Genomic DNA, 11,295 nt, shown 5'->3' on the forward strand with positions numbered 1-11,295 from the left:
GATCTGGAAGAATCTCTGACGCAGTAAGACAGAGCTTGGCTGTGTGCCTTTCTGCAGTCTTAGCACATCCCTTCCTCGGCGATAGCAAATCAGAGATGGCGGCACAGAGGGGTATGCGGTGGCCGCCAGTCTGGAAAAACAGACTTGCCGCAGATCCAGCTAAGACGAGCAGACCCGGGGGATGTGCCCGTTTCACAGAAAGAGCCCTCACTGTCCCAGGGCTTCCTGCTCCGCGGAGGCAGCCTCCAGCTGCTCTGCAGCAGGAGAAGAGGGAGAACCGGGGTCACCAAAGCTGCTGCCAGTGGAGAGGAGCCTTAAGTGAAAAGAAAGGGTCTGATTACCCCTGGAGGCGAGGCCACCGCCCAGAAAACCTGGCCTGGCCCGGGCGTACTCGGAAAGGGCAGGGGTGCAGGCAGGGCCCAGGTGCCGCTGTCCCGCCCGGGCCGTCCCATCGCAGCCCCCTTCAGGGAGGCTGTGGGTGTCCGTCTGCTGCCTCGGCCCGGGCAGAACCATGTGAATGCGCATGGACTCAGTGAGTGTCAGCCATGCGCCTGCCAGGCCTGGGACAGAGCCAGTGTTCTTCGCTTCTCTCGCCTAAGAAGAGTGAAGACCTGAGAGAGAGCGAAAGTTTCGCGTGCCCAGAGGAAAACAGTTGCTGCAGAGATGAACACACAGATGCACACAGACAGGCAGACGCACGCACAGAGACACAAAGATACACCCCCCGCTTGGGTACACACACAGACACACACTCACAGGCTCACACATGCAGATGCACACAGACAGAGACACACACTCGCAGACACGCACACACACGCAGCTCATCTGTCACTACCAAGGAGCCCTTCTTTTGTCACCCGCTTCCCGCTCAGCTTTCCAGCTCAGGCTTCCGCCGGCTGCCTCAGGCAGCTCTTTCCCTTCCCAGGTTTTCTCTTTGTCTCGGTGCAGTTCCTCACTCAGACCCCCACTGCTGTCACCCAGGCCACCCCTCTTTTCCGAGTCCTCCCTACACATGCCCAAGGCGGAGGGGTGATGCTGGCCACCCAAAGGGAGCTGTCACCCCTGGCAGGACTTCTCGGTGGTGTCTCTGGGGAGCCTGGGAGGTAGCTGGCTGCACCCCGCTTCAGGTCAGAGGGGTGGGCCAGATCGGGGCCCACCTCCCGGAGCAAATCTACCCCGAGGACGGCTGTGTCCAGTTGGCTGGGCAGCGGGGTAGTAGGATCAGGAACTTTCGTGGCAGACTCCTTAGTGACTGGTTGTTATCCAAGTTCCTTTAGCTTAAGGTTGTCTTTTAAAGATTTATTCATTTATGCATACAGACCTGGGGAGCAGGCCAGAGGTGCAGGGGCGGTGAGAGGCTTCACCAGAGACAGTGGGGAGCAGAACAGGCCGACTGACGAAGTCCACTGCTGACGGGAGCAGTGGGCGGGTCAGGAGAGGTCTGCTGCGCCCTGTGGTCACCTCTGGTGCCAGGGGTCGAACTCGCACTGAAGCTGCTGCGGCCAGCCTGCATGCTGAGTCCTCACCCGCTGTGCCACCGGGGAGGGCCCAGCTTAAGGTTTTTAACCGTTCAGCAAACACAGGCGGGACAGCGTTCCCATGCTGGCTTCCTTCCACCCTCAGAAACAGGGAGGCTCAGCTCTGTGGCAGTGCTCAGCACTCTTGGATACCGGGGTGGCTGCAGACTCTGGAGCCCACCCTGGGGTGTGAGGAGGGCAGTGTTTGTCCTCTGGTGTGACTGACCGGGGAGAAATTCCCTCCATACACTCTGGTCTTGGGGAGAAAGGACCCGAACCAAGGGACTGTTTCGGGGTGTTTGGAGTTGCCCTAGTTAGAAGTCTGCTTATTTAATTAATGGGTAGTTCATGGTGTGTGACAGCAAGGCCACATTAGTCCTGAAGCCAGCACTGCTGTCCCGGGGCTCTGGGAAAAGTGGCGACTGAGATGAAAGCCAGTCAGCGGCAGGCTTGTCCTCTGCCCGTCTCCAGACTGACACGGATGAGTAAAATATAGAGGTGCAGCCCAAATATTAGCGTCAGAACAAGCTGACTGACAGGGAGGAGCGCCTCTGGGTCAGCCAGGCCTGATTACGTCACCCTCGGGTGCCGGGAGAGAGCCCCGAGGCTTCTCGGGCTTTGAGTCCTCAGTGGGACCAGCAGTGCCCGGGGGTTCCTGCTGGTGTCAGCGAGACACTGTTTACACGGTTTATTTTCCAAAGTGTAGCACTGTGCACAGACTTTTAGGGTCAGTGACAAGGACGTTTGGAGATACTGGAGGTGGAAAGGTCAGAAAGGCACCGTACAAGCGGTGATTACTGAGATTAGAATGCTTTGAACGTGAGCATCAAGGAAGCTGGCGACGTGGCGGGTGTTCACCAGGACCAGCGCCGTCTCTTGGGGGCAGCTGGGTTCCTCCAGCACTGTCCGCACCACCTCAGGGTAATTCAGGGAGCGCAGGCCGGCCGAGGAGGGCAGGCTGGAGATCAGACGCTGGGAAACATCTTTGAGCACCAAGACAGTGACCTTCCTCCACCAAACACTGGCGGTGGGCAGGGCACAGAGCTGGCCGAGAGGAGGGTCCTGGAGCAGACTCGGGCCGCTCTGATGTCAGGGTGAAATGGTCGAGCCCCAGACCTCACTGTGAGATGTGAAGAGTCACTCCACATTTATTAGCTCATTAAACTTGTGCTTTTGACTGTCTGCACGTCGGCTTCAGAGAGACACACGGAGCGCTTCCAGCTGCACCTCCTCAAACCACTTAGCCGACAGTTTTCCTCTAATTACTCAAGTGAGCGTCTCTGTTATTTACAAAGTTTGGGGAAGGCTGGGCGGGGGGCTTTGCGCTGAGACCTTTCTCCAGCGCAGAGGCTCAAACCCAGGCCACCTCTGAAAGTAGTCTGACCGTCAGAGAGGCTGACCGAGCCCCGGCCCCGCAGCGCCCGCCCCCCCCCGCCCAGCGCACAGGATCGGCTGTGGGCTTGCTGAGGCGGTGGGGCCGGCGTCAGCCTTTCTGAGTTGCCTCTTCACTGACCATCCGGGGAGTGGCGGCCACTTCACCCACGGCGCCCCCCGGGTTCGCTTTCGTCTGAATGAAACGAGAAGGTGTCTCCCCTTTCCTCCTTGGTGCTGGGCAGATTGCAGAGAAGTACTGGTCCTCCCGGCCTCTGAACTACTCCGGAGGGGTGCCCACTCGATCCTACGCGGTCAGATCCAGAACCCCCAGTCTGGCCTGCGCCCCCCGGGGCGGCGACACAGGGCCCTGCGCTTCTGCCATGCGCCCACCCCCCGGCTCCGGAGGACCCACAGCCGCGCTTCGGCCGTGGCGCCCCAAGATGGCGGCCGTGGCGCCCCAAGATGGAGCCCTGCGCCCAGCGTGACGGTGCACACTGCAGAGCCAGGCCCCGTCAGGGCCTTGGGGGTAGAACAGAAATGCTGGGCCGCAGGGGAGCCCCCCTTGCCAGCGCAGGGCAGTTCCTGGGGGACGTCACAGGGGCCCCACCTTCCCCAGAGCCCTTGCTGGGCCGTGCTCCCTGGGCGTTTCCTGCCTCTCAGGGGGGCCCGTGACCTGCCGCCGCAGAGGGGTGGCGGCACGTGGGCCTCGGCGGGCCTCTGCGGCCAGGTGCCCTCGCGCCGGCCCTTCGCCCCGGACACCGGCCCTTGAGGGTGTCAGTGGCATTGCGTTTCTTCCAGGAGAGGATGGGGTCCCCATGCCTGGAGGAGGGCCACGGGACCCCCACAGGAGACCCTCAGGGGGCCTCTGGGGTGAGCTCGCCAGTCTCTGGTGAGAGGAGCCGTGGCCTGAGCTGGGTGAGGACAGGGACTGAGGGCAGCTGAGGGCGGCGCGGCGTCCGTGGGGCCTGAGGGTTCACCGCTGGCCGAGGGCTGACCGGCGGGAGTGAGCGTCCATCTGGTTACCCAGTGATGTTCCAAGAGGAGAGCTTTGCCAGCGCCTGCACTGGGCGCCGACAGAGGCCTGGTGGCCAGCGTGGGGGGAGGCGGCGGGAAGCGGCACGGCTGTGCCCGCTGGCTCTCAAGTGCGCCTGGCTCGCACTGGCGTTGTGCTATTAGACTGTCCCCTGAGCAGTTTGAGTTTTAAGAAAATGTTGGCAAAGCCAGTTGCCAGTGATGCCAGCAGACAAGTCTCTACCCAGGTCTTGCCCAGGGAAGGTGAATCCTCCAGAACCTTCTTCCCAGATGGTCTCCTGTTGTCCTTCCTCCGGCGGGGGTGGAGGGGGTGTTTGTGGGGTGCAGCAGAGAGCAGGCAGAATTCTGCTCTGGGAGCGACGGTCCCAGCCCCTGAGGCCTTCGGGCCAAGCCAAGGTGAAGCAAGAGTGACACCAGGTGCCAAGGGCAGGAGCCTCTGGTGCCATCGGGCCCTTTCCCCCCTCTGCTTTTAGGGGCAGAAAGACAGGGCTTCGTGCTGGTTAGCAGCCCCCCCCCCCGGCGAGGGGACCCCTCGACACCTAGACTCAGCCTCACTCATTTGGACAGGGGATTGCTTTTCCGGGAATTTGAGGCGGGACTGGCACTTTGCACGGATTTGGGCAAAGCAAATCGTGTTGGCTGGAGCACGACGAGACGCCCGAAACTGTCCTTTGGCTCCTCCTGAAGAGTGAGCGGCGCCCAGGACGCCAAGCAGCTTCCTGGGTGACAGACAGGGAGCGCTCAGGTTGCCAAGGCCGGGGACGGGGCGGCGGGGGGTGGGGGTCACCAGTGCAGGCAGGGAACAGCCCGTCCTCTTGTTCACAGAAGACTGAACCCGCTTCTGCGTCGCTTCTGGCGGAGACTCCTGGGCCGGGGCCTGTGCTCAGGAGCCGACGCCGTCACGCCCTGGACGGGCTGTGGTCAGTGGCGTGGCCCCGGAGAGGGACTGGGCGCTGGGCGCGGGGCAGGCTGGGGGCCCCTGGACAGAAGCGCCCGAGCAGGCCAGGCCTGTGCCTCCCTGCGCCGCCCCCCACCCCCGGCAGGAGCAGGCCAGGAGGTCCCCGCCGCCCAGCCTCGCTGTCAGCTTGGAGCCTGCCGCTTGCTTCTCGCGGGACGGACCTGCCTGTCCAGCGCTCCCAGTCCAGCCACGGTCTCGGGCACAGCAGCGCCTTTGGGGTGCAGTGTCAGACCCGCGGTCTCTGTTCCTGGTCTGGGTGTGCTATAAACAGCAGGCGGCAGCGGGAAACCCCATGGGCAGGAGATTTCAACATGAGATTCAGATCAGGAAAAACATAGTGGGGTGAGGTTCTAAGGAATGAAGGAGGCAGGAAAACTCCCGCCCTGGCACTGGGTAGCGGGGATCCACAGGAGCGCCTGGAAGAGCGTACATGGGGTTGCCTCGCCCCCTCTGGCTAGGGGGCGCCTGTGCCTCTCCCCGCACCTGGCGAAACCACACCTGCCGGGCGCTCTCGGCCCAGGGCATGTCAGCACCAGCTGGGCGCCCTAAGTCAGAGGGCTGCGCAGGGGGGGCCGCGGGGAGTGCGTTTGGCAGGGCGCTGGGGGGAAAGCTCCGTCGTGAAGAGACAGCGAGGGGCTGCCGGGTCAGTCAGGAAGCGGGCTGGCCAAGCGGGCGGGGGGGGAGCCAGGCCTCAGCACCCCTGGGCCCCCAGCAGGCCTCGGGCCGCCCTGGCCGCCCTGGCGTCAGCGGCTCCTGCTGACAGGTGGCCTGCATGCAGGACAGGGCGGTGCGGCCCGTCCAGGACCGGAGAGAGGCAGGCTCGGGCGAAGGAGTGAGAAACTGAGGCCCAGGGGAGGACGCGCAGTGAAGGCCAGCCTGATGGGGAGCAGGCCTGCGGGGGGGCGGGCTCGGCCTGGGGGCGCCGAAAGCGAGTCCCCGGCCCGGCCTGCCCGGGGAGTGCCTGTCACCTGCGGTGGCGAGACCCCCGTCACCTGGCGGGTGAAGAGCGGCGTGTGGGAGCCGGCGTGTGGATGGGGAGGGGCTCCGAGAAGCAGCTGAGCTGCGGGGACCAGAGCGCCGTGATTCAGAGCCGCCTCCGCCCCGCCCAGAAGCCGTGACTTCCCGTCCCGTGCAGGGCGGGACTCATCAAGCCGGAACCGCCACGGCCTCTCCCAGTCTCCTTAGATGACAGGCCCTGGCATCCTCGTCGCCCACGTCAGCCCCCGAGCATTTGCCAGACACCGGTAAACAAGTCTGGGGGAGGGCAGGGTCACGCCGCCTCTGCCGCCAGCTCTTCCCCCACGCCTCGGTCGTGAGGTCCCAACTCCTGCCGCCGCACACCCTGGGCCGGGAGACCCAGAGGTGGTCTGAAACGCGGGGCTGGGCGAGCCGGTCGCCCCAGGCCTCTGGACACACAGCGTGGCCTGACGGTGGCAGCTGGTCCCCTCTGCTGAGGTTAAACCAGACGGACTGTTATTAACTCTGACTTTCTACCTTGCCAAGCACATCATCGCCTTATTTAATCCCGGCAGTAATCCGATGCTACTGTTACTGCGCTTCACCAGGTTTCAGCAAGACGAAGTGTCTGCCTCTCGGGGTCCTGGGACCCACCTGGGCCCTCCGGCCCCAAAGGCTCCGTGGTTTCCAGGGTCGTGGGCCCCCTGGACATTTCAGAGTAACATCAGAGTTGGGGATCCCCGGTCTCTTTCCTGACCCCATCTCTACAGCCCGGGGGACCCCAGACCTTGGTCTTGCTCCTGCCCGTTCTAACGTCACCCCCACCCCCGCCGCCCCGGGCTGGTCAGATGGCAGAGGGCCCCAGGACGCAGAGTCTGCAGAACTCGAGCGGCTTCTCCAGGTCGCCAGGTTTTCTTCTCCTCACAAGAACACCAGCGGATCATTGCAGAAAAAGTGGGGAACGCAGACAGACGCACAGAAGGAAATGGATGCTCCCTCGGAGCAGCACCCGGGGGGGCAGCGCAGGGCGGCCTGTAATCACGCTGCTGTGCCCCTCCCTCCGCAGCCCTTTGGGCACCTGCTTCTTAACCGCATGTGCTGTGAGCATTTTCCTGTTTGAAATATTTTCCAACATCAGGTGCAGGGGCACCAGAGACAGAGCGGGGAGCAGAACAGGCAGACCCACGAAGCGCACTGCTGAGGGGAGCGGCGGGCGGTCAGGAGAGGCCTGCCGCGCCCTGGGGGTCACCCCGGGGCGGGGATCGAACTGGCACTGAAGCGGCTGCGGCCTGCAGTGCTGTGTCCTCACCCGCTGGCCACCAGGGAGGGCCCCCCCACATCATTTTTCATGGATATGTGATATTTCGTAATTTGGTGGTACTCTGGAGTGAAACATTTAAATCATTCCTGTTGAATATTAATTTCGACGGGCTTCTCTGTCCGCTTCATTTCCATTTCTCTGTGAGTGAAGTCGGACTTCTCATATGATTCGTGTCATTTCATTTATTTAACTTCTCAAGTTTAAATCAAAAAATAAGTTACGGCCTGGAGCCCTTCCCCGCACAGCTCCACGGTTCTTGCGTCTCAGGGTCTCTCCCCTTGTCCGTGAGGCATGAGAGGCTCAGTGCAGTGAGACTGAACAAACCCTGACATCTTGAACAGCCCACTCTGAATTCAGGTCCGTGCCTTGCTTCTTCCTAGACGTCTTTCCCGGCGGCAGTTTCTCTCCGGCCTGTGCTTCTCAGCTGCAGTTCTAGACCCCCGAGCAAAGCAGACTCTGGAGGGCCCCTCGCCCGTGCTCACCAGGAGCACCTCCCGCTCAGGGAAGGCCTATCCCCGCCCGCCCGGACGCTCAGCCGGGCAGGGCGGCCCCCACCCCTCCTCCCTGGCCGCTGGGACCTCGCCGCCGCCTCCCCCCACACCAGCTGCTGCCTGCAGGTGGATGACGGACCCCCGGAGATTCCCGAACCCCTCAGAACCATGGAAGCAGGGTGGAGGGGCCATGTAGGGCCCAGTGTTAGAGGGGAGCCTTCTCGCTGGGGGTCGGGAGCAAGGGCTCGTCAGGTCTGCCGTGTCTGCCTCGGCCCCCCCCCCTGCTTCTGGCAAGGCCTAAAGGCGGGGGCTGCTTGGGGCCGTAGGCGCTGCCTGCCCTGGTCCTCCTCAGTCCAGGCGGGTCCGCTCCTTCGCCCTGTTATTACCGCTGGCAGCTTCGCGTGCGCCTCTGGCGCAAGGACACAGGTCCTGCCAGTTCTCCTGGTCTCCAGCTGCTCACCGCTGCGTGGGGAGGGGGAGGCGCCCGGGCCTGTTACCTGGAGCCCCCCCAGAGGCGGGGGAGGCGGGGAGGGGCCGGGCAGGAGCCTGCTGGACTGGGCCGGCGGATGGCAAGCGCAGGGTGCGTTTCTGGGCCGAGGCCGCGCTCTGGTACCGGAGGAGGTCAGGGCGCGGCAGCCGGCGGGCGGTGCTGAGCCCAGGCCAGCGCTCCCGTGGGCCTGGGGTGTGCTGACCCTGCCCCGCACCCCCAGCACCTCCTTTGGGGTGTTCTCGGTAGCTGAGGCCCACGCCCGTCGGCCTTTCTGCGGCAGGCGCTGGGCCAGGCCCTCGGAGCCTCGGAGTCTTTCTGAGCCCTTTGGCTTTTCCCTGCCTTTGACTTAGAGGTTCCAGAACTGTCTTTCTTATATTTCCACGCATTTCCTGGGGAGGCAATGAGGCCAGGCGCGGCCAACCTCCTCCGGCTTGGCTCCTGTGCCCAGAGGGCAGCGACCTGCCCCGGGCCTGGGAGCGGACAGGGGTCTGCACACCCATGGCTCAGCAGGCCCCCAGGGGGCGGTGCCCCCCCCACCCCCCGCACTGGCTCCTCGCCTTTCCCTGCTCAGCTCCGCTCAGCTCGAAGGTGGCGTTTGAGGGCCTCCGAGTACGCTGGGGGCAGCCGGCGGCGTCCGCCACCCTCTTCTTCCTCACCCAGAATGGCCACCCTTCCCCTGCGCAGACTGAAGGGCTCTCTGGTTCGGGGGTGCTCCCTCTGTGCAGCCCTGGCCCTCCTCCCGCGGGAGAGTTGAGGGACCGAGCCGAGCCTCTGCGCCCAGCAGGCTCGGCGGTGGCCTTGAGCGAGCTGGGTCATCTCCCTGAGCCTCAGTGTCTTCGCCTAAAAATAGGAACAATAATAGCCGCCTCGCTGGGGTGCTTGGGGATTGGTGATGACGTCAGACAGAAGCCCGGCTCCCTGCGGCCTGCGCGTAGTAGGAGCTCAATAAACGCAAGGGTGATTAGCAGCTATTACAGGCCTTGTTGACGTGTCCGCCTCAGGTGCCAGGCTGCCCCGTGGGTGACACCCAGATCCCCCGAGCCCCGGGGCCTCTCCCAGCTTGCCCCCCTCCCCGCAACCCCCCAGTCCTGCCGTCATGGCGCAGGCTGTGGCAGCCGGGGCAGGGTGGCCTGGCCGCCTGGGGGTGCTCGCTGCTCTCTGCCCCAGCTGCGGAGGGGTGGGGGTCGCAGGACCTAAAACAGTCGGGGTTTGGCAGGCCCTGGAGCCGCAGGGGCTTGGGGGGCGCTGGCCTGGGCAGGGAGGTGGCTGCCGTGGCCGAGGGGGCAGGGGCCCCTTGCCACAGCCCAGGTCCTCACCTGTCGTGTCCAGCGCACAGGAGCGGCCTCCCAGAGGCCTCCCTCTGCCCTGCGGACCCTCTGCCCTGGCCCCGCCCTGCTGGGAAGGGAGCTGAGGCCTGGAGCGACCGCTGTGCCTGCCCACCTTTACAGTCTCCGGGCGCAGAAAGCCTTAGAGACTACACGGTCCATTCTCAGCACCAAGCCTGACCCCTTCAGAAGTTCCTGACCGCGGACTCTGCCCAGCGGTAGCTGGGCCGCCCCAGCAGGCTAAGGAGCGCCGGGCCTGGAAGGGTCCCCTGTCCCCTCCGGCGGGGCCCGCTCCCCGCTGAGCCTCGTGGGCCAGGTGCTGCCCGGGGAACCCCCGTTCTGAAGCAGACTAGTGGCTGGGTGTCCCCTCCCGGAGCCGCCTCAGTCAGCCACGCCTCTGTCCTCAGGGGCCAGGAGACCTAAGTCTGTCACGGAAGGACTTTCAACCTAGCAACCCAGGTCGCGGCGTGCACGAGGAAGCTGGGCAGCGGTCACCGCCAAGGCCGCTCGGCAGCCGCGGCACGCCCTCCGCCCCTGCCTGCCGCCGGCTGGTGACCAGCCCTGGCCCAGGGGCCACGCTTGCTGACGCCACACTTATGGTATCTCCCGGGTCATGTTCTCTGTGTTTTCGGACAGCCCCCCCCCGCACCCCCCACAGGGGGGCCTTCAAATCGACTAAATTGTTTCATGATTTCGCTTTCTCCTGGTGGTAAAAATGACACATGCTGCTCGTAGAGTGGAAACGCAAGCCGCGGCCACAGCCCTCGGGGGCCGGGGCTCCCCAGCCTGGGCCGGCCCCTCTTCAGTCTGAAGGTGGGGCCCCGCCCTGCCCGGCGCTGGGCTCTCGGGTCCTCGCTGTGTTTCCCGTTCTCCTGGCAGCTCCCCTGGCTCGAGGGCGGCGACAGAGCCCCCCGGCCCCCCTATGACGCGGTGGGATGCTGCTGCCCCTCTCTCGGGGCTCCAGGCCGCCCTCTCCCCAAACACCACTGTCCTCTTGTTCACAGTCTGTTTTCCTGCCCCCCTGGGCCCCCTCTCCAGGAGCCAGGAGCCCTGTTCGGGACCCGAGCGGGCCCGTGTGGTCGGCCGCGCCTGCCCTCGCCCCGTCTCCACCCTGCGCCCCACGGGAGTGCCTGTCTGCCAGTGAGGGGCCCTCTCCTTGCTCCCTTGTTCTCATGGTGCCCGTTCTGTATCGGGGGCCCTTGAAAGGGAGCACTGGGTGGGGCTGTCCCTACAAGGGGGGGGCTCACCAGGTGTGCCCCACCTTTGGGCGCTTGTGAGGAGCCTGAGGGAGCCCCAGGGCCCTGCGCCCCCAGGCACGCAGCTGGGCCTTCTGCACTGGGAGGCGCAGGGTGGCCGGTGGGGGCAGCCCTCTGCTCCTGGCTGGCTGCGGAGGGCTCTGGGCTTCCCCGCGGACCGGCCCTCCTCTCTCCTCCAGGCCCGCCCTCCTCCCGCCTCCCTCCAGGATGGATCCTCATACGGGGTGAGCCTGGCCTCCCCCCTCAGCAGGCAGAGGTGTGACTGAAGAACTGGGCCGGGACTTGGGGACCAGGGGCCCCTGTGCCATCAGGTCACCCCGCGTGAACCGGGTGAGTGATGGGGCGGCCAGGTACCTGCTGCCTTCCTATCTCAGTGCCTCGGGGCCCTGCCCCCACCCAGCACAGCCCAATGGCTGCCGGGCACTCTCCAGCCCCAGCGCAGTGAGTGGCGCCCCTGCTTCTCTGGCCTGGGGGTCAGAGCTGCGCTGGCCTCAGAAGGGGAAGGGGCTGGGAGAACCGTGTGTTACACTCGGGAGGGAGCCGGCCCTTGGGCAGCACACGGGACTCCACCCCC

The 11,295-nt window shown here is 64.9% G+C and overlaps 1 protein-coding gene across 1 annotated transcript in view; it reads right to left on the bottom strand.

The window, feature by feature from the left end:
- Positions 1–207: 207 nt before the first annotated feature.
- The window catches only part of OVOL1 (ovo-like zinc finger 1), a 20,697-nt gene continuing 9,609 nt past the window's right edge, over positions 208–11,295 (bottom strand). Inside the window, exons 4-7 of the mRNA XM_004683345.1 lie at positions 3,031–3,125; positions 2,376–2,561; positions 342–594; positions 208–254 (exon numbers count right to left, since the gene is read on the bottom strand). Of these exons, the coding sequence (XP_004683402.1) occupies positions 208–254; positions 342–594; positions 2,376–2,561; positions 3,031–3,125 (581 nt within the window). The remainder of the gene's footprint in view (positions 255–341; positions 595–2,375; positions 2,562–3,030; positions 3,126–11,295) is intronic.

Source organism: Condylura cristata, unplaced genomic scaffold (genome assembly GCF_000260355.1).
Source record: "Condylura cristata isolate star-nosed mole 26May11 unplaced genomic scaffold, ConCri1.0 scaffold00015, whole genome shotgun sequence".
NCBI lineage: Eukaryota > Metazoa > Chordata > Mammalia > Eulipotyphla > Talpidae > Condylura > Condylura cristata.